Raw genomic sequence first — 27053 nt, forward strand, 5'->3', positions numbered from 1 at the left:
TACATCAACAAAACAAAATCTGGAAAACTAATTACTTGTGGAGTCACTGAAGTAGAAGCATTCAGACTTGAGGGAGATTGTATCTTTGAGTTTGTTTGTTTGTGACAGAATCCTTTGTAGCCCCAGGCTGGCCTTCAGCTTTGTGTATCCAGGGCTGGGTTTAAGCTCCTGGTCTTCTTCCTGTTTCTATCTTCCAAGTGCTGGGATTACATAGTTTGTTGAGAATATGTGATCTTAAAGGTATCATCACAGAAAAGGCATTGCTACGTTTTATGTGGCCCTAAAAAGCAGCAGGATCCCTGGATAAATATAGAGATGCCAATTTCAGCTGCAAAAAAGGAATAATTAAATAGCATAGAGTACAATATGGTATTTAGAGAAATATGTAGATGTTATAAGCAGTTGTTGGTGATAGTATGTGTGCGCGGCGCTGCCGATGGGATGGGGACAGAATGGATCTTCAGAAGCTGTATGTGAAGAATTTAAAAGGGCCTTTTTGAGTCCTTAAGATTCTGGGGTCTGCTTCATCTGACAATGTAGGCATCCATTCTATTTCTGTTTGCAGATTCAAGTGGCTGTTTTCAAAGCCCAAGGCAGTGTGGGCTTTGGGCTTCTCCTTAAGTTCTGACCACAGAACAGTTTTCCTTCACCACCTTTTCACCTCTTTCCTTCCTTCCTTCCTTCCTTCCTTCCTTCCTTCCTTCCTTCCTTCCTTCCTTCCTTCCTTATTTTTGGGGTGTTTGTGTGTGGGGGGGGGGTGTACAGCAAACATATTGATGGTATTCAAGAGAGTAGGGAGAGCTCCCTAGGTCCCTCCTGTTATTATGGGGTTCTGGGATGGAAATTGTGAGGGAGATGCTCAGTGTTGGGGGCCGGAGTTGGGACAGGGACTCCTCAGCAACCAAGGGCCTCTCTCTTGCTCTCAGTGTCCTTGCTGGGGTGGGTGGTCCAGGGTTTCTTACTCTTTGGAGGCCATGTAGGCCATGAGGTCCGCTATCCTGTTGCTGACCTTCCCACCTTTCTGATAGTGAGGTACATCTGCTTTTCAATGGTATATGTCACTTAACTAATTTATTATCATTATTATTATTATTTCTTTTGTGTGGTGGGGCATTATGTATCATGATGCAAGTGATGGTCAGAAGACAGCTTGTGGAAGCTGATTTTCTCTTCGCTTTATGGATTCCAGAGATTGAATTTATCTTAATCACTGTTCTATTGTAGTGAAGAGACACCATGGCCAAGGCAACTCTTAGAAAAAAAAAAAAAAGCATGTAATTAGGGCTTGCTTACAGTTTTAGAGGGTTTTATCATCATGGTGGGGAGAATGGGGGCAAGCATGGTGCTGGAATAGAAGCTGAGAGAGATGGAGAGAGAAAGAGACTGGGCTTGGCTTGGGTTTTGGACATACTTCCTACAAGGCCACACTTCTTAATCCTTTCAAACAGTACCACTCCCTGGTGATTAAAACATTCAAATGAGCCTATTGAGGCAATTCTTATTCAAACCATCACTGAGCTTAAGTAGACCCTTGGCAGCTCAGTGGGTACCTTTAGGACTGGGACATCTTGCTGCCCTTAACTAATTCATTTTACAAATTAATTATTCTCAAATAGTATTCAAGGAACTGTCTAAACATGAGCTAAACAAGAACAGCAGTAGATGCGCCCAAATGGACCGGGCAAGCCCAGGAGACTTCAGCCTTGCTCAAAGATATACAGGAAACTGGGAGCAAGAGAAGTATTCTTCTCCGGGGAAGAACACACCAATTGATTAGTCGACTCTAAATGATCAGCCCTGACAAGAACCATGAATACCATTATACAGAATGAGCAGGTAAATCCACACACACACACACACACACAAATCATTAATGAAAAGAAGGACACAAATCTAAAGTACAGCAGAGAGGGGAGGACTTGGAGGGAAGAGAAGGAAGGGAGAAATTATGCGACTATAATCTCAAAAATAAAGACTATTGGAGAAATATGAAAAATTAAAAGTATATTCTTAGACTAGGCAAACAAAAGGGGGGTGAGAGAAACAACCCCCCAAAAAGCTAGGGAAAAATGAGTAATAGGTGTTTCTACATAGTTACAATTTACTTTTCATATTTCCTAAAATGTCTATAGGATTATAAAAAAATGTTACAAATACACCAATAAAAAGACTATAGGAACTGTGGTGAAGCACATAGGGACAAGCCACGTGACTGGTGATTAACTTTATTTCATTTTGTTTCTTTTGTTTTGTTTCTTTGAGATAGTGTTTTATTTTGTAGTTGGAGAAGACATTCACTTCCCCGAGTAGCCCAGGCTGGCTTTGAACTTGTAACTCTCTTGCCTCCTTCTCCCTAGACTGTGTTTTATAACTTCCCATCTTGCCATTTCAGCACATGCTTTACTTTATTGCACCTCACTGGCATTTGTTAGTTAAATTTTATTAACTGCAAGCTAAATGCTTATTCTATTTTTAGATTTTTTTACTTTATATTTATATATACATTTATGTGTACATATTTCCACATGTGTACAGGTTCTCCAAAAGAGGGTGTCAGATCCCCCTGGAGCTGAAGTGCCAAGGACCAGCCTTGGAGAGGGGTTCTGAGGAAGGGGCGTCTGAAAGTGGCTAAACAAATGACTTGAGATCAAGTCGTGGGTCCAAGCTGATGACCTATGTTCTGTTGGCTTTCCAGATTGCTTTCTCTATGCTCTGCTCCCCTCGGAGATGTCCAGACAGCTCGCTCTCTATGTTCTGTTCATGCCTGTTCTCCAAGCAGTTCTCTCTTGCTATTCTAAAAATTCTCATCTCTTGCAGATCATAAACCCAGTCTTTTATTTTACCTATCAATCCAGTCATTTACTCCAGGTATCCTTTTGATTAACCACTGAACCAGCATTCTGAGACCCAGCCCTTTGATTTTTAGGAGACACAAGCACCTTTTTTGTTTTGTTTTGTTTTGTTTTGTTGTTTTTTTCGAGACCGGGTTTCTCTGTATAGCCTTGGCTGTCCTGAAACTCACTCTATAGAACAGGCTGGCTTCAAACTCAGAAATTCGCTGACCTCTACCTCTCAAGTGCTGGGACTAAAGGCAAGAGAGAGAGAGAGAAAGTATGGCTAGAGAGTAGGAGAGGGAGAGGAGAGGAGAGAGGAGAGGAAGAGCTAGAGAACAAAGGAGCAAGGAGGGGCCAAACAGCCCTTCTTATGGTGTGGGTTATCTTTACTGTTGCTAGGTAACTGGGGAGGAGTTTAGCCTGAAGGTCAGAAGCTTGAGAAATTGCCTACATGACTTCTAGCCCTGCTTCTCTTGTGGGGGCTGAGTAGGGCAGTAACTTAGACAGGAGCCAGAGTTCCAGGAGACATGAGAGAACGCCTTCCATTCCATGTAGGTAAATTATTCCAGGGTTCAGCTGGAAACCAGACTGTCTGTGCATAGCCCAATGCCATATATATATATAAAATATACTTTATTTATTTATTTTATGTATATCTGTCTTCAGACACACCAGAAGAAGGGATCAGATCCCGTTACAGATGTTGTGAGCCACCATGTAGTTGCTGGAATTGAACTCAGGATCTCTGGAAGAGCAGCCAGTGCCCTTAACCACTGAGCCATCTCTCCATCCCTGAGAAATTAGATATTTTTGTACTCATGTTTTTGGAGTTCTCTTACACAGCCTTAAGGGCTATTCTGAAAGTCCCAGCATTTACTATTTTGCTGATGTGCTAGCCACATCTTCCCCTTCCTGACTATCTCTGATTATCACAGAGTCATTACTGTTAACCGAGAGGACTTTCCTTTGAGAAGAAATGTAAAATGTGTACATTATTATACAAATAAGCCTTACTCCCACAGCAGCCATGACACTCGTGGAGGCCCTCAAGGAACTGTGTCATTCTGTCCCTACCAAGGCCATGCTGGAACTCTAGGAACTGAACTCTGGTCCTCTTCCAGAGCAAGAAGCACTATTAACCACTGAGCCACCTCTCCAGTCCCCGGAATGATCACTTTTGTATCTATTTTGGTTAAAGCATTGTTAATACTTTTGACAGTCTGTTGACATTTCTTTAGAGGAATGTTAAGAAAATGCTACAGTGCTGGTGTGATTTCATCATCTGTACAGTCCTGTGAGTCTTCATGCTGCTGTTTGGCAGACTTTTGTGACATAGTCAGCTCAGTGTGATGCATAGTCAGCTCAGTGTAGTAAATGTTGGGTTTTGTTTGTTTTGGGGTTTTTTTTTTGGGGGGGGGGAATGGTTAGTGTTTGATTCTATAACTCAAGTGGATGCTGAATTCTCTGTGTAGCCCAGGCCAGCTTTGAACCTGAAACTCTCTTGTCAACTGGACAGTGATGAGAGTGCTTTTCATATTTCCTAAATATATGCAAATAGTATATAGACATAAATATACATTTAAAAATTGAAGAATAAAAATGTGTATGTGTTCCCCTTGCTCCTTCAAGAATTATAATGCTGTTGTTTCATCTGAGTTAATGAATATTGTCTAAGGCAAACCACTAATCAACATACACTGGTAATATAGTTTGCCCATATATGCATTTGACTTAGACTGAGCCACATCTGCACTGCAGACTACCAAGGAAATCAAACCATTAGTTGTTCAAAGGGGAGGTTGTTGTTGTTGTTGTTGTTTTAATCAGATTTAATGAAGTTGAACTTTTAAACTTGATACCAGGGGGAGAAAACCACACTCATAAGCATGAATTATGTTTCAATTGTAGGATGAGGAAGTCTTTTTTATTTTAATAAAAGAAATAATTGTGGGGAAGGTTATTAACCAGAATAATTGAATGGACAGATCTGGTGGCTAGTCTCATGAATATGTATCCCATGCTCTGCATTAAATATGGGGAAATCAATCTACAGTTAAAATCTTACTTAATAGGAGTCTGGACCATGGGACTCCTTCCGTTCGTTCTTTCTTGGGTAAATCAGAATATTTCGTGATGGACATTGTCGCTCAATGACCTCTATCTACTCTCTCCATCACAGCGAGTTCTGTAGAGCACATAGCTCCTGGAATGTTAACTTCATTACTGGCACAATTCTGTGTAAGAAACTATTCGAAGCAGTTGGAATATCTGACCAGTAGACCATAGCTAATTTGCATCTATTCTGGGGCACAGGGGGTGGGGGTGGGGAGGGAACAGGTCTATGTGGACCTAGAACCAGAAGGTGGCAGACATCCAGAGTGGATACCACATAATCTAGATAGGCTAGTCTACCCTTGCTGCTGTCCAGTTGATTTAGGAAAATAAGCCAGAACAGAGAAATGACTTCATGCCCGGAACAGAAACCTTCTGAACAAGCTCCTCCATGGACTAGATTCCTAGCCATGGGAAGGTTTTCTGATACAGTCATATACAACCCAGGCTGACCTCAAGCTGGATATGTAGCTGAGGCTGATCTTGAACTCTTGACCCTCCTATATGTACTTCCCAAATGTTGGGGTTATAAGTGTGTATTATCACAAAGAGAGCTTTTTACTGGAAGTAGACTCAGCTGGGCAGTGGTGGCGTATGCCTTTAATCCTAGCACTTGGGAGGCAGAGGCAGGAGGATTTCTGAGTTCAAAGCCAGCCTGGTCTACAGAGTGAGTTCCAGGACAGCCAGTGCTACACAAAGAAACCCTGTCTTGAACACCCCCCCCCAAAAAAAAAACCCAAAAACAAAAAAGAAAGAAAGAAAGAAAGACTCATGAGACTGCAAACTATATTTTTATTAATAATTTTTATTTATAATTTAATAATTATATCAATAATTTTAATAAATTATTTAAAATTTTGTGCAAATGGGGCTGTGAATTGAACTTTGGTTTTGCACATGATAGCCAAGTGCTCCACTTCTGTGTTATATATATAGTCCCTTTTAAAATAATTTTATTGTATTTATTTATATAAAGTATTCATTTATTATTATGGGGGGATATTATAGTTTTCTATTTCTGTGATGAGACAACATGACCAAGGCAACTTATAAAAGAAAGTATTAAACTGGGGGTTTGCTTGCACTTCACGACCATCATGGCGAGGAGTGTGGTGATAGGCAGGCATGGTAGCTAAGAGTTTACATTTTGTGCCAACAACCTTGAGGTAGAGAAAGATCTAGTTAAAAATGGTGTGGGCCTTTGAAACCTCAAAGCCCTGCCCTATGACACACCGCTTTCAACAAAGCCACACTTCCTAATCCTTCCCCAACTGTTGCACCAATTGCAGACCAAAAATTCAAATATCTGAGCCTATGGGGGCCATTTTCATTCAAACCACCACTGAGAGTCGCACTACACACAGTGAGAGTTAGAGTTCAGAAAACACTGACAAGAGGTGCTTCTCTCATTGGCTCCCGGGGATTGACCTCAGGTCATAGATTTGGTAGCAGATCCTTTACGTACTAGACCATCTCACTTCCATTTTCCTACCCATTTTTTTTTTTTAACTTTTTGAGACTTAAAAAAAAAAAGCTTACATGTATGAATATTTTGCTTACATACCTATTGTGCATGACATGAGTATAGTACCTGCATAGACTAGAAGAGAACTTTGGATCCTCTGGAACTGGAGTTACAAATGGCTGTTAGCTGCCATGTGGGTGCTGGGAATTGAACCTAGGTCTTCTGAAATAGCATCTCTCCAGTCCTCCCACGGACTTTATGGGGGCAGGGGTATGGAATGTGTGTGTGTTACAATGCACACTTGAAGGTCAAAGAGAAACAAAAGACAACCTCAAGTCTGTCCTTGACTTTCACCTTTTTTTTTTTTTAATTGTTTTTTTTTTTTTTTTTTTTGGTTTTTCGAGACAGGGTTTCTCTGTATAGCCCTGGCTGTCCTGGAACTCACTTTGTAGACCAGGCTGGCCTCGAACTCAGAAATCCGCCTGCCTCTGCCTCCCAAGTACTAGGATTAAAGGCATGTGCCACCACCGCCCGGCATTCTTATTTTTTTTTTTTTAAAGATTTATTTATTTATTATATGTAAGTGCACTGAAGCTGTCCTCAGATACTCCAGAAGAGGGCATCAGATTTCGTTACAGATGGTTGTGAGCCACCATGTGGTTTCAATCGGCGCTCTTAACCATTGAGCCATCTCGCCAGCCCTGTTTAAGGCAGTCTTTTCAGCTAGCTATCCAGGCATCTTAGTTCTGCTTCCCTTCCTGCCCTAGGGATGCTGGGATTATAGGCACTGCAATGTATTGGCTTTACATAGGCTCTAGGGATCTGAAGGCTCAGGTTCACACACTGGCTCAGCAAGTGCTTGATCAGCTGAGCATCCCCCAATCCTGTTTTGTTTGATGAGACAGAGTCTCATGTAGTCTGGATTGGTCTGGAAGCTTCTAAATAGCTGGAAATCGCCTTGAACCCGAGTGCCTCCATTTCATAATTGCTGCGGTTACCAGTGTTTTTCACTGTAGAGAAAGCTTCCTACAGAAGGCAGATTCCAGGAAGTTTTTTTCAAAAGCAAGATGTGTCTACACTATCAGTCATCTTCCTTTGTCTTCTTCTAGAGGACAAGATTGTCCTAGGTTCCCTGTTCCCAAAGGGGACAGTATTGTCAGCATCTCTATTGGGCTTCTCTTTTGTTGTATGTTCTGTTTGTAACGATGACATAACTTATTGCAGAACTGACTTCCATTGCCAGATCTCAGGTGGGAAATATGAAATCTCTTAAGAGAAAGAAAAAAAGCCGGGCATGGTGGCGCACGCCTTTAGTCCCAGCACTCGGGAGGCAGAGGCCGGAGAATTTCTGAGTTCGAGGCCAGCCTGGTCTACAAAGTGAGTTCCAGGACAGCCAGGGCTATACAGAGAAACCCTGTCTCGAACCCCCCCCCCCCAAAAAAAAAAGAAAAGAAAAAAGAAAAAGGAAAAAAAAAGTCACAGAATTCCTTGGTGTTACTGCAACCCCCAGATAACTGGTTACAAATACCGTCCATTGCTTCTGCATGTGCTGTACCTTAGATTTGAGGAAACATTCAGATTGAGACTCAGGTAATCAATGTTCTCAGGAATATAGAAAACTACTTAGGTCCAGTGATTAAGACACAGCATAACCCTCTCTGTCTTCTTGGATTTGGAATTAGCTAAATGGAAGATGCAGAGCACACAGCTCAACTTTATTTAGAATTGCTTCTTGGCTCAAATGCCAAGTCTGTCTACTGTCTTCCCATCCACATTTGTTTCTGGGGACCTTTGGACCTGGTCACCTCACAGTCTTGTCTTTCCATAACTTCTCTTCAGAGCCAGTGTCACCCCCTAGCCTGTCTTAATCAGAGCCAGCCTCTGGATCTTGCTTTTGCCGAATTCACCTAAACAGCATATAGCTGGGGCTGAAGGCGCCCACCAGCAGCTAGCCCAGCAGTCACGGGCTTTTAGGCTCACTGAAAGGATTCAGAAAGTGAGATGAATGCTGAGATTTCGTTTGTTTGTTTGATTGTTTGTTGGATCATTCCACATGGAACTTGCTGTTCCATGTAGCAACTGTCAGCCATCTTGGTTTTGATGTTGTACCAAATCAAAGAATTAATGTGAAGTTGCAGTACGTTGAATACTACCCAGATTGCTTTCCACCTTGTTTAAGACTGCTTGTAAACCAAGTCTAAGAGACAAACCCCATTATCTTTTTCTGCATAGCAACCTACCCTGAACTCAGTGACATATGAGCATGTGAGCGGTTTTGACAGATGAGCTCTTTGGCTCTGCTAGTCTGAAATTGTCCTTGGGGCACTGAAGAGTCCTTGTGCATGTCACTAACATGCATGTCAGTTAGTAGGGCCTCAGGAACTGTGGCAGAACAAGGCGAACTCTTTGACATGTTCAGATTTTGCAGCTAGAAGTTAAGATAATAATGCTAGAAACGTTATTCTTGGGGGCGGAGGACTACTGTAAATGACTAAGCAACCAAAAATGGAAAACACAGTGAATATGTTTCTAATCCCAGCACTCCAGAGATAGAGATAGGCAGATTTGTGAGTTCAAAGCCAGCCTTGTCTACGTAGTGAGTGCCAGGATAACCGGCACTAAATAATGAGACTCTGTCTCTAAAGAACAACAACAACAACAAACAAACAAATGAACACCCCACCCACCCCCAACAAACAAAAGTAGAAAGTAGAAAATTCCAGCTTTGTTTTAAACCGGTGAGTGCTGAATAATCATGTCACTCTGTTTCAGACCTCTTTATTGTGCAAAGCTGCCATCCACGCAGGGATCATCACAGATGAACTAGGTGGCCACATCAACTTGCTTCAGAGCAAAGGGATAAGTCACTATGAAGGACTCCTGGCCAATGGTGTGCTCTCCCGGCAGTAAGTACTTGGCTTGTGTTCTGAGAGGAGAAAGCCCTGAAGCCCGTAATTAATCAATCCGCCTGCAATTTTGAAAGGACAACAGGGATATAATGCCAAGTGGCAGAGGGCCAAGGAAATGCTTGTGATATATGGGGGCTACTACGATGACTCAGCTCTTAAGAGTATTTGTTGCTCTCCCAGTGGACCCAAGTTCTATTCCCAGCACCATGCTGGTAGCTCACAACCATCTGTTGATGCGAGTTCTAAGGTCTCTTCTTCAGGCACTAGCCATACAAGTGGTGCACATACATTAAGGCAAAACACTCATGTGTTTTCTTTAAAAAGAAAATAAACAAACCCTTTAAAATGTGCGAGTTTCAACAGCACTTATTGTCTTTATGTGGAAAATAAATGTAGTATCAAGAGAGCTTTCTGGTTGTGCAGGCGCGTGAGTTAAAATGGCAGATGTCTGAGCCCTGATGTGGGCAGTCCGAGCTGCACCTTTGGGAGAAAATTAATGCTTATTCCTTTTGGCTTTTTATTGTTTCAGTAAATTACTGAAGTTATCTCCAATTTTACCTAATACTGAGGGTACAGGGAACTGAAAAATTCATAGAACCACTGAGTGCTCTCCACCCTCAAGGATTCCTCGAGAGCATTTTTGAGAGTAGAAAGGGGCCTGCAATAGATGATAGATAGATAGATAGATAGATAGATAGATAGATAGATAGATAGATAGATAGATAGATAGATAGATACATGGATACTTGCATACATGCGTTCATACATAGATACTAGGTAGGTAGGTAGATAGATAGATAGATAGATAGATAGATAGATAGATAGCAGTGGCTTTTATTATGTGTTAACATCTTAGTGTGATAGTTGCCTCAGTTTGCTTCAGTGTGGAGAAGGAGGCTCCTTGAAGATGGGTAGTTAGTGAGGAAGACATGCGCCTGGAAACTCCAGGTCTCCCCCTAACCCATTACCATCATTCCCACCCACCCCTACCAGTTCTCCCCTGTACTCTGTAGGTCCCTGCAGATGTTTCCTTTTACTGTGATTGTGTTTTGAACAAGATTCCACAGTTTTAGTCCCAAGCATGAGGCTCAGGACAGAAGCGGCACCCACTTTGTGATCCCTATGTAGGAAATCGATCAGGATTCTCTTCTACATGGCCGTCTTTAGCCTTACTATTTTACCCTAGTCCCATTTGTAATTATTGTCCCCTGCTGACTGTGAACACATGATCCTTCCACTGCTGCTAAAGTTCTGGGATTGCAAGTGCACACCCAGTTTATTCAATGCTGAAGATCAAATCCAGAGCTCTGTGTCTGCTGCACACGTTCTCAACTTCCCAGCCACTCCCCTAGCATCCCAGACCTCTCTTGCACACAGGAAACTCAAGACTATTATCTCATTATTCCATCCTTGCGCTGGATGTCACCTGACACAAGCTAGTCACCTGAGAGGAGGGACCCGCCATTAAGAAAATGTCTCCAGGGGCTGGAGAGATGACTCAGTGGTTAAGATTACTGACTTGATCTTCCAGAGGGCCTGAGTTCAATTCCTAGCAACCACATGGTGACTCACAACCATCTGTAATGGGATCCGATACCCTCTTCTGAAGGCTGCTACAGTGTACTCCTATACATAAAATAAATAATTCTTAGGAGGAAGAGGAAGAGGAGGAAGAAGAGGAGGAGGGGGAAGAGGAAGAAGAGGAGGAGGGGGAAGAGGAGGAGAAGGAAATGTCTCCATAAGATGGTGCTGTAGGCAAGCCTTTGGGGCATCTTCTTAATTAGTAATTGACATGGGAGGGCCCAGCCTATTGTGGGCCCTTGGCTGGTAGTCCTAGCTTCTGTTAGAAAACAGGCTGAGCCTCCATGGCCTCTGCATTAGCTCCTGCTTTCAGGCTCCTGCCCTGCTTGATTTCCTGTGCTGACTTCCCATGATGATGAAGAGTGATGTGGAGTATAAGCCAAATAAACCTTCTTCTCCCCAACTTGCTTTTGGTCCTGATGCATCATCACAACAATAAGAACCCTGACTAAGACAGTCCTTATAAGAGTGTGGACTATCTTGCTTGGTAGGAAGCCCATTAGAAGCATGTATGGTATCCCAGCACTTGGGCATATAAAGTCAGAGAATTGTGAATTCTAGGCTAGCCTGAGCTGTATATACCCAGACCCCAGTACCTGGGGGTAAGAGGTGGACATTATCAATAGTGGATAGGTTCTCAAGTTAGCACAGGGTTGATTGAATCTGATGTCATTTTAAGTAAGTACATAAATGTATTATAGTTTAACAAAGGTGTGAGCCAGCAACATTGCTTTTACAGAAAAAATCAGTCTACATTTTTGAAACAAAAGGAAAAAAATTCACTCCAGAAATTACAGTAAAAACTGAGCCTAAAATTCTTTTCCAGGTTCGGGGCTTGGCCCAGGCTCCTGGGAGTAGGGTTTAGAAGAAGCACCTGGGGTTAGGGGAGAAGATGGTTATGTGACATATGGAAATGTAACAGTCATGGATAATGGCCAAAGGGAGGAACAAAGCTTAGGGGGGACAGAGTCAGAGGCTGAGAAAAAAATGCCAGAGAGGAGTAGACATGGCTGTTAGATTGTCGTGTTTGTAGCCAAATGTGCTGGCTCACAAGAGGCTTAGGAGAAAGAAGAAAGCCATCAACCATTTGGGGTGGAAGTGGTTGCTAATCTAAGAGTTGGAGAGACAGTGCTGGATGCGAGAGACCCTGCTGGATGCGATACACAAAAGACTGTCCACTGAGGATGGTTGTGAGTCACCATGTGGTTGCTAGGAATTGAACTCAGGACCTTTGGAAGAGCATCAGTGCTCTAAACCACTGAGCCATCTCTCCAGCCCTTGTTTTGTTTTAAGAAAGGGTCTCAGCCTATACTAGCCTGTAGCTTAATATTAGCCAGGCTGGCCTTGAACTCCTATTTCCTCTTCCCAAGCTTTTAGGGTTACAGGCATGTATCACCATACTCAGCAGGCTGCTTCTGATGTCTTCACTGAAACAAATGAAATTATACCATATATACACATTTTCTTTCTTCCTTTTCTTTTCCACACTTCCTTCCCTTCCCTTCCCTTCCCTTCCCTTCCCTTCCCTTCCCTTCCCTTCCCTTCCCTTCCCTTCCCTTCCCTTCCCTTCCCTTCCCTTCCCTTCCCTTCCCTTCCCTTCCCTTCCCTTCCCTTCCCTTCCCTTCCCTTCCCTTCCCTTCCCTTCCCTTCCCTTCCCTTCCCTTCCCTTCCCTTCCCTTCCCTTCCTTTGTCTCCTGAGAGATGAGATTAAAGGTATGCACCACCACACCCAGCTAATCCATATGTGTATACATAAACTATATATGCTTAAGATTTTTATCCTACTTTTTATGTATATGAGTATTTTGCTTGCATGCATGTATGTGCACCATGTAAATGCCTCATGGCCAAAGAGGTCAGAAGTCAGTGGATCACCTAAAATTAAAGTTACAGAAGGTTGTGATCTACTATGTAGTTGCTGGGAATTGAACGCTGTTTCCCTGGAACAGCAAGTGCTCTTAACCACTGAGCCATCTTTCATCTCTCCTCTCCATACGTATATTTTTATGTACATATCTACCTCAAACTTTGGAAGATTGAAGAAAAAAAAAAAGCATGAAAACAGTTGAATTTTAAAAAGTAGGTTTCCAGCCAGGCGTGGTGGCACAAGCCTTTAATCCCAGTGCTCGGGAGGCAGAGGCAGGCGGATTTCTGAGTTCAAGGCCAGCCTGGGCTACAAAGTGAGTTCCAGGACAGCCAGGGCTATACAGAGAAACCCAGTCTCGAAAAACCAGAAAAAAAAAAGTAGGTTTCATTCTCTCAATTAGCTATGTAGCAGTTAGACTTAATGAATAAATATAATTTTGAAATAACTTGAAGTTAAAATTGCATGCCAAAGATGTACATAAATGTAAATGATTAGCAGCTTGTAGGGAATTGGCAGTATATCATGTAGTTATTTGACCTAATTTTCTTGTTTTTTGGTTTTGGTGGGAGTAGAAAGTCCAGAATTATAGCAAGGACTGTACTTCCCCCTCGCTCTTGTGATTTCTCCCTGGTCCTTGTTCTGAACAGGGAGTCAGCTGTGTGTGAAACCAGTCCCCTCTGCTTGTTTAGATCCCAGATCTTCAGGGAGCAGCTGTTTTTATCTGTGATGTTTTGCCCTTGGGGAACCACTGAACTTGCGGTCATTGAACTTCTGTTCCCACACACGATGGCTTGGCACTCAGGAAAAACAACACTGAAGGAAGTGTTGCAGCTGAGGAAGAAGGGTTCCCTAAAGGAAATAGCTAGACTCTGCTGGGATTCATCCAGGGGTCAGACCACTTCCTCAGTTTGAGTAGGCCAGAATGGAATCAGGAAGAAGGACTGACCTCATCCCGAGGAGGATGAGGACGAGGAGGCGCTGACCATCAGAAGGGAAAGCCTTTCCTTTGTGTTTACCTCAGATTGTTCCAGACTATCTGTCTCTGGAGTCCCGGGGGAGGCTTCTTATTCCTGTAATTTGATGGAATTTGTTTACCCCACTGTGGATACCTTAGATCCCTGTCCTCCCCTAGGTGGTAGCCCTTAAGGAGGTCTGTCTACTCTTAGTGTGACTCTGTCCCTTTTAGTTAGCTGAACAGTGTGAAGTGGTCATCAGAAGCCAGCTGAGAGTGGAAGAAAGGCAGGCAGAGAATCATTAGCAGAACCATCCATCCCTCGGGTTTGTGCTTTTGGATGAAAATTTTGTTTTATTACATTTTAAAAATGAGTGTGTGTGTGCATGCATGTGCATGAACACGCTACAGCATTCATGTTGAAGTCTGAGGACAGCTTGTAGGCGTGGGTTTCAGGGATCTCTCAATGGACCCATTATCAACTGAGCAGCTCATGAGACCCACGTCTTCATGTTCAAAAGTTAACCCTTCCATGCTTATCCTCTATGATTGACAACAAAAAGATAAAATTAATTATTATAGTGTCTCCTGGCCACAAGAGCAAGCGTAAGTGTTCATGGTTGATGCGAGCTTGTGTAGTCCTTTATGTTGGGACGTCAGGAGAAAGAAAAAAGAAACTATCCGATAAAAGAGAGGATCGTGAGGAATTGTAAATTTATTCCCAACAGTATGTTCCTTTTCCAGAGGGTTCTCAAAAAGGAAGTAAGTGAGACTGAGGTGCATGATGTGAAATTCCCAAGTAATCGATATCCCAAATATTAAGTTTGAAGAAAAAAAAATACTCTAAGACTCCTCCTCCACACCCCCGTTATACCATGCTTGAATGTATATAACCAAGGCCTTTTACCGGCGTATCACAGAGATTCCTGCCTGTCCATATTTACTCCCAATGTATGGACTCATACTAGATGTCCATCAGAGATGAATGGATTAAGAAGATGGTACATACTAAGGAATTTTGTTCCGGATGAACTTGAGGGTGTTTGCAGGAGAATGGAACGACAGATCATCATATTCAGCAAGATTAGGGAGTCCCAGGAAGATAAAGCTGGAACACAAGAGGATTATGCAAAGCTTCACCTCTATAGTGAGGACTCAGAAAGCCCAGGCTACATAACTAGAAGGGAGACATGCGGGTTAGCTTTATGGGAGAGAGGACTTCAGTTGAATTGCCTCTATCAAATTGGCTTGTGGGCATGACTCTGATGGATTTTCTTGATTGATGACTGATATGGGATGGCACAGCCAACTGGATTGTGCCAGCCCTGGGCAGGTGGTCCTTCGTGGTGTAGTGAGCAGGCTGATCAAGCCAGTAAGCAGCATTCCTGCGTGTCCTCTGCATTACTCCTTGCCTCTGTCCAGCTTTTTGTCTTTAGTTCTTTCCCTGACTTGGTGATGGAGTCTGACTGAAGAGTTATGAAGTGAAACAAACCTTTCCCTCCAGATGCTTGTTTGTCACAGTAATAGAAATAACATAGGATGGATGACTTTACTCAGAGAAGCCATGGAGAGCTTGGAATGAGGATGATGAAGAGTAAATATGAAGTAACCTTGTGTGTGTGTGTGAGAATGTCATGGTTAAATGCATTTAATTAATAGAAAAGGTCAGGTCTCAGAGTCCAACCTTTGTCACCTGTTTTTTTGTTTTGTTTTGTTTTTTAATTTATGTCATTTATTTTTTGAGTTAGCTGACCCTTAAGATGCTGGTATAAATGGTAGGAGAAAGGCATCAGGATTGTGATCCTTGCTGTACAGGGGTGAAGCTATGCTGTGCTGGCTTCCAGTATCTATCAAAGCACCTCTCTCACGTGCCTCCTGTTTGTCTTCTTTGTTTCAGTGGTTCTTTGTCGGAAAAGCGATTTCTTTTTACAACCCCAGGTAAGGATCATGCTTTTTATAAGTTTATTGTTTTAAAGTCTACAGTGGGAATTTAGGCTCCCAAACCCCAAGACTATGTAGTCCTTTGAGGCACCTTAAGTAGCCTGGAATGAGATATGTAAATCAGGCTGGCCTCAAACTCACAAAGATCCAGCTGCCTGTGGCGATCCAGTGCTTGGATCAAAGGCCTGCATCACCAAGTCCAGCAGACATTTTCACTTCTAATTGTCCTTTATTTTCTCCCCAAGGGTCACAAAGAGAGCTGCAGAATGATATCCTCCATTTGTTAACAGTTTATACAGCCAGGAGCCTCTTCTGGGGACAGGAGTGCCTCTTCATTTGACACAGAAAGAGTAGTGGAGAAAGAAGCATGGCGTTCTCTGTAGCAGAGTAAAACGCTGCTTGGGAACTTCAGGCTCCAGTTCCTCTTCCGTTAATGTACCACAGCTTGGACAATGAGAACCTCACAGCTTCCCAACCTTGGTAGCAGTTATCTGTCAACACCCCCCCCCCACACACACACACACACACACACACACGAGCTGTGGACCTGAGTCCAAGAGCCTCACCCTGCCATGTGTAGCTTCCTCCCTTGACCAGTCTAATTCTGATTTAAGGAATTCACTTGAACCCAGCAAGAAGCTCAAAGTAAGAGCTAATCCTGAGGAACATGGAACAAAGGCTGCCATTTTAGGGTAGAGGAATGACTTTGTTCCAAATTTAGCTCAGACTTTACTTTGTAACATCATAGGCAAACATGTATTCATTTTCTCTGTGCACAAAGCAGTTTTGCTAATTTTGTTTTTTGTTGTTGTTATTATTTGTTTGTTTGTTTTAAGATAGCATCTCGACAGGTGGTGGTGGCGCATGTCTTTAATCCCAGCACTTTTGAGGCAGAGGCAGGCAGATTTCTGAGGTCGAGGCCAGCCTGGTCTACAAAGTGAGTTCCAGGACAGCCAGGGCTACACAGAGAAACCCTATCTCGAAAAACCAAAAAAAAAAAAAAAAAAAAAAGATAGCATCTCACTGTGTGTATCCCTGTATCTTTGGCTGACCTAGAATTCACATAGATCCTCTTGTCTCTGCCTCCCAAGTGCTGGGCCTAATACTGTACACCACTAAACTCAGCTCTGAAGCTGAGTTTTGTGTATGTTTGTGAGTTATGTGATATTGTGTTGTAACGGTGGCTTTCTCCTCTAGGAATGAATATTACAACTGTGGCTATTCCATCAGTGATCTTCATTGCCCTTCTTCTGACTGGAATGGGGATCTTTGCAATCTGTAGAAAGTATGTGAATTTAAACTTTTTCAATTTTTCTCTAATTATATACATAAGCAGTTTATTAGTTGTCTTTTCTCATTACTCTGACAAAAGCTTTTCTTAAGGAAGGGAAGAAGGGTTTGTTTGGGCTCACAGTTTGAAGACACACAGTCTGCCCAATCTGCCCATCACGGTTAGGGAGGACAGTAGCAAGAGTGTGATGTAGCTGCTCACATCACATCTGTAGGATGTCAGGATCTGCAGGAATCAAGAAGAGAGGAATGCTGCCATTTAACACATTCCCATTTTATTTTCTCCGAAACCCCATCCCAGGAAATGGTACCATTCTCGACTTGGATGGATCTTCCTATCTAGGCACATGCTTATAGACGAACCCAGGGGTGCTTTTCCACCAAGTGGAATAATCATAACTAACATTCATAAACCTCAAAGGTTTACTCCTCTGGTACATATGTGTTAAAGAAGCAGCACGCCTTCTTTAGAGATGAAATGTTGATATTTACAAGCAATTTTGGTCCAGATGGTAACATAAGAATTATGCAGCACTACATTCTCTGGCTTCCACATGAGCACTGCTGGACCAACATGTGGGAGCTGACATGTTCCCTGTGAAATCTCCCTTTTCCCCCACCCAGTAGAGACTGTATTAGAAAGAAGATCTAGCACCTGGGTTCGACTCCCACCATGGCTTAGCAATGTCTGATGTGGCTGTTTTCTCTTGGAACAAAGACATTCACTATGATAGGTGCTTAATCTTTTTCATTACTCTATATGCTATTTTTATTATTATGACAAATGATAGAAATTGGATTTAAACAAAAAAATAAGAAATATTCTTAGGTTCTCTTTTTACAATTTAAAAAGCTTTTAGAACTTACAAATATATACATTAGTATGACTAGAATGTCAAGTCATTTTATACTTTCAACATAACTGATAATGTTAATTGCTTTTAAAGGCACCTATAACATACTTTATAAAAAATGGAATATAAAAATTATCCATACAAATTACTTAAGGATTTTATTGGTTTTCTGAGCTATTGAGAAAAATCAAGCAATAATGCATTGCTTTCTAATATACAAAATAAAATTAGTATACATTCTCTCAATGAACATATGTGACCATACTTATAAGATATATTTACATGGGCTGGAGAGATGGCTCAGTGGTTAAGAGCACCGACTGCTCTTCCAAAGGTCCTGAGTTCAAATCCCAGCAACCACATGGTGGCTCACAACCATCTGTAATGAGATTTGACGCCATTTTCTGGTGCATCTGAAGACAGCTACAGTGTACTTAGATATAATAATAAATAAATCTTAAAAGAAGATTATAAAAAAAAGATATGTTTACATATGATCATACACACACATAGGCACACACACAGAGCTTTTTAAGCGTATGACGGTGTCTAGCAAATTCCGTTTTTAGAACCTCCTATGAGGTAAGTACTTCTGATCTTCGTATTATATGAGGTCACAGGCAGACAAATTGGCTGATGAATATTCAGTAGAGCTTTGTATTGTCTTGACAGGAGGAAAAAGAAAGGAAATCCATATGTGTCAGCTGACGCTCAGAAAACAGGTTGGTTAAAAACTCCATTTATGGTTTTATTCTGTCTTCAGGGGAAAGTCCAATGTCTTAGTCAGGGTTTCTATTCCTGCACAAACATCATGACCAAGAAACAAGTTGGGGAGGAAAGGGTTTATTCAGCTTAACACTTCCATACTGCTGTTCATCACCAAGGAAGTCAAGACTGGAACTCAAGCAGGTCAGGAAGCAGGAGCTGATGCAGAGGCCATGGAAGGATGTTCTTTACTGGCTTGCTCAGCCTGCTCTCTTATAGAACCAAGATTACCAGCCCAGAGATGGTCCCACCCACAAAGGGCCTTTCCCCCTTGATCACTAAATGAGAAAATGCCTTGCAGTTGGATCTCATGGAGGCATTTCCTCAACTGAAGCTCCTTTCTCTGTGATAACTCCAGCTGTGTCAAGTTGACACACAACCAGCCAGTACATCCAAGGTCTGTCAATGCAGTACCTTTGTAGGACGGGTGCTGCCTAGCTTAGTGGTAGAACACTTGTCTAATACCTACAAGATCCTGGGTTCTGTACCCTTTATCTGTGAGTGATGACCCAAGACACTAAGGACTGCTCAAGACTGTAACTAGAACTAAACTATGTACATAAAGTCTTTACATGCCTAGCCCTGAAAAAAAAAATGTCATTTATATATTAGACATGGTGAAGGATTTAAAAAAAAAAAAAGAAAAGCTAAGTAATAGCAAAACCGGACAACTGTATTGAGTAGAATGGCCACATGGCCACTGTTTTGCTTTGGGCGCATCATAAAGTGACTAAAGGGGAGTGTTTCAGTTTCTTTTCCTCTTGCTGTGATAAACTAATCTGAAAGAAAGCAACTTAAGGAAGAGGGACTGTTTATACTCAGAGTGCAAGGTCCAGTCCTTGGTGGTGGATAGTAAAGATGGCAGGAGCTTGAAGCAAGCTGGTCACACTGCATCCTCAATGGGAAGACGCAGGGGGATGAATGCAGACTGCTGCCCAGTTCCCCTTCTCCAGGTCAGGCTCCCAGGCAGGAAAAGGATGCTACCATGTTGGCTGGGTATGCAAATCCACCTTAGTTAATACAGTCAAGATAATCCCCACCATCACATGCCCATTTTTCCAGCTGAGTCTAGATTCTGTCTAGTTGTTGGGAACGCTAACCTTCCAGGAGGGTGGCAGACAGGAGGATGGTTCATATGGTTCTTGTGCGAGGACAGCATGCAGTTAAAACAGGAATTGCTTCTGGAATTTTCCTATTTAATATTGTTGGGCCACAGTCCCTTTTGTTTTTGGAACATAAGCTGTAGGTAAGAGGAGACTACTCTCTGGTTTGAAAAAGAGATCATTTTCTTTCCCTTTGAATTAGCAAAGCTACAAGGAAGAAATTTATCGTATCTAGTTTATATTCTGCTTCAGAGTTTTCATGCCACCACACCTGTATTTAGCATGAGCCCCATCCTGTTTAAATTTTGTGCTGTTCATTTGTGTATGTGTACTGAAACTTAGATTACTACACTGTCATCAAGGAGTGACGTCAGCCCTGTCTGTGAGCTGAGCATATGCTTGGCCTGGGTTCTAGTCTCAGAATCAAAATAATACAGTCAGGGCTAGGGAGGGTTTGATCCCCTGGGACTGCAGGTGAATACTACTGACCTGAGTCTTAAAAATTCTCCAAAACAAACACATGGACTCTACCTGGTCCATTCCTCAGTTTCCCAGAAAATACAGTGGCCTGAAGATGCTGAGGAAAGGCTGAGCCTACAGGAAATGTGCCCAGATGATTCCAGGGCTTGGAAGCTACTGTTGTGGTAAATCTCCAACCCAAAAAAACCCAGTCAAAGAAATCACAACCCAATTGATATGAATACAAGCTACCCGCCTACATTGGGCAGATCTACCACTATTTCCCATCTATGAGATCCCATATTACTTGCAGATTCTCCAAGCCACATGCTTCTGCTCCATCTTCCTTCTACCTCCTTCTCTGTCCTTCTTCTTCTCTCTCTTCACAGAGAGTTGGCAGGTTCATTTTTTTTAACATTTCCCACATTCAGCTACATCCACCTTTTTGAAATTTAATTATGTGTGTGGTTGTTTTGTCTGCCTGAATGTATGTCTGTGAACTATGTCCCTGCCTGGTGTCCACATGGTCAGGAAGAGGGTGTTGAATTCTTTGGAACTGGAGTTACAGATGGTTGTGACCTGCCGTGTGTGTGCTAGAATTCAAAACGGAGTCCTGGAAGAGCAGCCTATGCTCTTAACCCCCGAGCCACCTGTTCATCAGTGGGAGTCAGTCATGGTGGTGTAACCTTTAATCCTTGCACTCAAGAAGCAGAAGCAGGAAAATTTCCTTGAGTTCAAGGCTCGCCTAGCCTGCATAATGAGTTCCAGGGCAGCCGGGGGTATATAAAGAGACCCTATTTCAAAAAAATAAAGCGATGGGTAATGTGTGTATTGAAGGGCCTTACTATCATGCTGTGCTCTGCACACAACCAAAGAGCTGTGGCTGTGGGTTTGTCAGCATCCTGCAAGAGACTGACTTCTTACATACCAAAGAAGAACACATGGGTATGTGAATTACATGCCTGATGCCTGCTTTCATATTCTCTTGATTTCAGGCTGTTGGAAGCAGATTAAATATCCCTTTGCCAGGCATCAGTCGACGGAATTTACCATCAGCTATGACAATGAAAAAGAGATGACACAAAAGTTGGATCTCATCACTAGTGATATGGCAGGTGAGTGTCATACATAATCCAGGGACAGCAGTGCTCTAAGGAGGTTCTGCTTGTGGGAGACATGAATCGGGACAGCAGTGAGGCTAAGTAAGATACTTTATTATAGCAGAAGTGTGCTCCCCTATTCCCCCTGCCCCCCATCCCAGTACTCTCGGAAGAGTTTCATGCTAACACAAAGATATTAGTCAATGGTCCCTTCATCTGAGTTGAGCACACCTTCAGGGCATATAATGACTTAAATAATGAGGGCCCCACAGCACTGCTAGTCTCTGCAAACTTTTTATTGTTGTTGTTTTGTTTGGTTGGTTTTTTTCCAGACAGGGTTTTCTCTGTGTAGCGCTGGCTATCCTAGAACTCCAGGCTGGCCTCGAACTCACAGAGATCAGCCTGCCCCTGCCTCCCGAGTGCTGGGAGGAAGCTCTTAATTCATGTTTGCTACTCAGGTTTTTATTAAAGTTCTGGGAATGAGGGACAAGAAAGACTAATTGAGTGATGAATGAATACATACCCGACCTTTGAGGGGAGGGAGTTAGAGTCAGGGTCAGAATGGTTCAGGATCTTTGAAAAAGCATCAGTATGTCTCTCTTCCAGCTTTATTTCCTGACTGTCAGTCTTCTTCGGCTTGCCCCCAGAGCAACCTTAGACAGCATGTATGTAGGTTGTGAGTGAGATTTCCACACTCCCCATGATCTAACAGATGGCTAACACAGCTCATGCTAGAAACACGGCTTCCAGTCCCGACTCCACTGCCTGGCAGCTGTGTGATTTGAGGGAAGTCACTTGGTGCCCCTCTGCTTTGTTTCCTGTTGTAATCTGACTACCTCATTGCAAAAAAAGACTTGAATTGTTTCAGTCTTAGCAATGATTGCGTTATCTGAATGCCCATCACTACCTATTGCTTACCTCTCATATCCGTTTAACTATCCATATCCCCTAATTCTCTTGCCACATCAAACTGTCTTCATAGTTCTTTCTCCTCTGCATCAGTCAGGGTTCTGTAGAGTAACAGAATTTATAGAATAAGCTCCCTCTCTCTCTCAATCTCTCTCTCTCTCTCTCTCTCTCTCTCTCTCTCTCTGTGTGTGTGTGTGTGTGTAGGAAAATAATTTATTAGAATGAAGATAGTCAACAATGTCTATCTACCAATGGAAAGTCCAAGAATCCAGTAATTGTTCAGTCCTTGAGGGTAGATGTCTCAGCTGGCTTTCAGTATTGCCCAGAATTCTAAAGAAGCAGACTCTACAGCCAGCGAAGGCATGGATTTGCTGGCAGGGGCAAACAGGCAAAGAGAGAGCAAGCCTCCTTCTTCCATATCCTTTATATAGACTGCCAACTAAAGGCGTAGAACTAGATTAGAAATCCGTCTTAACACTTCAAATGATTTAATGTAATTAAGAAAAAAAATTCCTTGCACATGTGTCCAGCCATTTGTGTTTTATTAATTCTAGATGTAGTCAAGTTGATACAGAGGTGGTCATCACACCCTCTTTGGATTTTTCTCCACCTCCAAATTTTGGAAGTCACTCCTAGCCAGGCCTAATAGCCAACACCTAGTACCAAGTAAAAGTCACCCCTAAACTGGGCATGGAGTTGCATGTCTGTGGTCAGCCCTGGACACCAAAGGCTTAGAGGCAGGAAGACCACAAGTTCAAGTCTAGTTGGGGTTGCATAACAAGACCATCTGCGAGTAAATGCCCCTTCCCTACAAAACATTTTCTCTCGACCGAATCAATCCAGTCTCCGAGGTCTTATGGCCCTTGGTGGCTTCCTGATATTATGGGGGTTTTAAGACCCAACTGCAGCATCTGACTTGCATTTCATATGTCTCATGGAACCTGAGATGCTTTAGTCACCAATGGAGATGGAGTGGAAGGGAAAGCATACGCTGCAGCGACCGCCTGCCCGGTTCTCAGCTGGTGCACTAATATGATGTTCATTTGGTTTCAGATTATCAGCAGCCTCTCATGATTGGCACAGGCACAGTCGCGAGAAAGGGCTCTACCTTCCGGCCCATGGACACAGACACTGAGGAGGTCAGAGTGAACACTGAGGCCAGCGGCCACTATGACTGTCCTCACCGCCCGGGCCGCCATGAGTACGCACTGCCTTTGACGCACTCAGAACCTGAGTATGCCACACCTATCGTGGAGCGGCACCTGCTGCGAGCTCACACCTTCTCCACACAGAGCGGCTACCGAGTCCCTGGGCCCAGGCCCACTCACAAACACTCCCATTCCTCTGGAGGCTTTCCTCCTGCTACAGGAGCCACCCAGATTGAAAGCTATCAGAGGCCAGCAAGCCCCAAGCCCGTGGGTGGTGGCTACGACAAGCCTGCTGCCAGCAGCTTCTTGGACAGCAGAGACCCAGCCTCTCAGTCACAGATGACTTCCGGGGGAGATGATGGTTATTCAGCACCCAGAAACGGTCTTGCGCCCCTCAACCAGATGGCCATGACTGCTCTTTTGTGAACCCAATGTGAAAGAAACCTGCTGTGGTACTGAGCGCGCACCGCTGCGAGTCACTGGAAGAAATGTGCAAGCGTGCATGTGTGACTCTTCAGGATCCTAGAGACGACCTCATTTACTGTTTACAGAACTGTGCAGCTGGTTTTGTTCCAACCCTTCCAGCAGAGCCAGTTGGTTTCTGTTGTGCTAGAACAAGGGGACTTTTCTCATTTGTCTTAACTGTGATGCTGTGCTGTAAAATGTGCAATTTGTACAGTTATATTTAACACGAATTAACATTACGAAGTTTGCGGTGTTTGTTTTCTACACAGGGCTTAAGGAGAAAACACGGGATTTGCATAGCGGTAGCCTGTGTTTCTCAGTGTATTTGATTATCTGACGCTGTAAGCAGCAGGTCTGTTTAAAAACCTCATTGGTTGTTGTGGCTCGTTTCCTTTTTGATAAAGTAAAAGCATTTTTACTGTTCTGTCTCCTGGAAGAAATTAAATTACTTGAAACGTGCAAAGCACTCCAGGGTGGGTGATTGCTAGCAATGGTGGCCCATTTATGCAAGCAACCATCCGACTTTAGCAGCTGCAGCCTGCTTTCTTAGACTTTCCTTGAGAGGTAGGGCAGCCTAGTGTCCTGGGGCCTGCGTGGGTCCCAGCTGCATCCTGAGGGACCACATTCTCTAAGGAAAGGGCCTGGCCTACTGCACAGTGTTCCTAAGCAAATCTGCCTTTCCAGGGTGCTGAGATTCAAGGCTAGCCACACTGTTCATCCGCACCTTGTAATGAAGGAGGCCACAGGGCTTGTAGCTTGAGGCAGGAATATCAAATATTTCTAAACCTTAGATTAAAAATACAGCTGAGCCCAGAAGCCCTACTTCTTACAACTTTCTCCAGAGATAATGCATGTGGGTGACTTCCACTGTCCCTGGAAAACAAATGCGGGTTCATATGGCTTCGCGCATGCGCAGACGCAGAGCTTTTCTAGTGGAGAGCTAGTAAGTGTCTTGGTGATGTAAAAAGCAGTTTTCTTTTTCCCTGCATATGTGCTTATACTCATAGAGGAGCCCAGGTCTCGCTGTACCTAATGTTTTGTGTTGTTTTTCCCTGAGTTTTACTTTGTGAATGAACTGGGGAGTTAACCTCTTTTTGCCAAAGAGGAGAAAGTATGTGTCTTGTTTATTAAAAGAAAACATGGACCAAAAACCAACAAAAATCCTTTCCTTGCAAATTGTATTATAATCCTATTTGTGTGACTGTCATTGTCTGTGAATTCTATCGATGTTAAAGTAGGGTGCTGAGAGCTCATAGCATAGGGTCTGCTGGTTATAGTGGAGGTTAAACCATTTACCTTATGGAGTTTACAAGATTGTGTATGTGTACTAATTGTAATAAACTATGCCAAATCAGAGAGCCACTGACTTCTATTTGGCCACCACCTGCTGAGCTAGCGAGAGGCTCTCATCTTGTAACTGAACTCCCATGATGCAACTTGCATTTTTTTTTTTTTAATTCAGGATTTCCTATTGCCCAGGCTCTCTGTCAATTCTCAGTGTAGCCTAGGATAACCTTGGATTTCTTATCCTCCTGCATTTGCCTCCCGAGTGTTAGATTTACAGATGTGCAACCTCACATCTGGTTTGACTTTTTTCTCTTGCAAGAGGATTTGGTCATACTGTAGAGCATAATACTTGGTGCTCAGTCACCTTGGTAATGATTGCTTTTCCTAGAGATTTGTAGAAAGTATGATTTTTAAACTGTCCCAGAGACAAATTTTGATGTTGTTGGCTAAAAATTCCACGGTGAAATATACTTATAATCTCCCAACCTTTAAGGCAGTACAGCTCCTAAGTGCTTCACTGCTGGAAAATCAGTGGGGCAGATCCATAAGGAGCCAAGGCAATAATATGTCAGGCAAGATGGAGAGGCTTATAGTGAAACCCCAAGCTCTTTTTTTAAGTGTGTGTGAGTACACTCTCTTCAGACACACCAGAAGAGTACATCAGATCCCACTACAGATGGTTGGGAGGCACCATGTAGTTGCTGGGAATTGAACTCAGGACCTCTGGAAGAGCAGTTGGTGCTCTTAACCACTGAGCCATCTCTCCAGCCCAACCACAAGCTCTTGTAGAGAGTATTACACAGCTACATACGCTTCTGGCCCTTGTCCCAGATTCTCCTCATTTCATCAAAATGCTTGAAGACAAACTCCTCAGAAGTGCAGGAAGTACAGGATGGATCACAGATGGATAAAGGACTTCTTTAAAAGCTTCCTAAAGAGCCGGGCGTGGTGGCGCACGCCTTTAATCCCAGCACTCGGGAGGCAGAGGCAGGCGGATTTCTGAGTTCGAGGCCAGCCTGGTCTACAAAGTGAGTTCCAGGACAGCCAGGGCTATACAGAGAAACCCTGTCTCAAAAAACCAAAAAAAAAAAAAAAAAAAAAAAAAGCTTCCTAAAGTTGAGCAATAAAAATCCTTTAAGCCAGGTGGTGGTGGCGCACGCCTTTAATCCCAGCATTTGGGAGGCAGAGGCAGGCGGATTTCTGAGTTCCAGGCCAGCCTGGTCTACAAAATGAGTTCCAGGACAGCCAGGGCTACACAGAGAAACCCTGTCTCAAAAAAACAAAACAAAACAAAAAATCCTTTAAACACAGTAGTAGACAACTTACTGTGAAAGAACATCTTCTAGAACCTGATGGAAGCAACTCTCTCAGGAAAGGTACTTCATAGAACTATAAAAAGACTCAAAAGTGGACAAATTTGCATACGAAACAATCCCCTTCCAGTATCTCCTCAACTTAAGGGTTTTTTTTTTTTAATTTTTATTTATGTTCATGGGTGTTCCTCATGCGTGTATCTCTGTATCATGTACATGCAGTCCCCACAGAGGCCAAAAGAGAGAGATGTATTGGAGTTACAATTTTACCCTACCTCTTCAACTTTGGCTTTGTTTTGTTTTGTTTTTTGGGTTTCTTGTTTGCTTTGTTTTGTTTTGTTTTTGAGACAGGGTCCTTCAATGCAGTCCTAGCTGTCCTGGGATTCTATGTAGACCAGCCTGGCCTCAAACTCATAGAGATCTATCTACCTGCCTCTGCTTCCAGAGTACTGAGTTAAAGACATGCACCACTATGCCCAGCTACTCAACTTTTAAAGACTGTCTGATGTTAGATGCTCTACAGCAGTGGTTCTTAGCCTGTTGATCCTTTTGGTGGGGTGGTGTCAAATGACCCTTCACCGGGCTCACCTGAGACAATTGGAAAGCACAGGTGTTTACATTATGATTCATAACAGTAGCACAGTTACACTTACGGAGTAGCAATGAAAATAATCTTATGGTTGGGAGGTCACCACAACA

General features: G+C 43.0%; 1 protein-coding gene across 1 annotated transcript in view; it reads left to right on the top strand.

Moving 5' to 3' along the window:
* The window catches only part of Dcbld1 (discoidin, CUB and LCCL domain containing 1), an 85336-nt gene extending 60231 nt beyond the window's left edge, over window positions 1-25105 (top strand). The window contains exons 6-11 of the mRNA XM_021174605.2: window positions 9184-9317; window positions 15618-15658; window positions 16859-16946; window positions 18478-18527; window positions 21128-21247; window positions 23195-25105. Coding sequence (XP_021030264.1) covers window positions 9184-9317; window positions 15618-15658; window positions 16859-16946; window positions 18478-18527; window positions 21128-21247; window positions 23195-23715 — 954 coding nt within the window. The 3' untranslated portion in view covers window positions 23716-25105. The remainder of the gene's footprint in view (window positions 1-9183; window positions 9318-15617; window positions 15659-16858; window positions 16947-18477; window positions 18528-21127; window positions 21248-23194) is intronic.
* Window positions 25106-27053: the final 1948 nt, after the last annotated feature.

Source organism: Mus caroli, unplaced genomic scaffold, assembly GCF_978045245.1.
Source record: "Mus caroli unplaced genomic scaffold, Mus_caroli_1 scaffold_9, whole genome shotgun sequence".
NCBI lineage: Eukaryota > Metazoa > Chordata > Mammalia > Rodentia > Muridae > Mus > Mus caroli.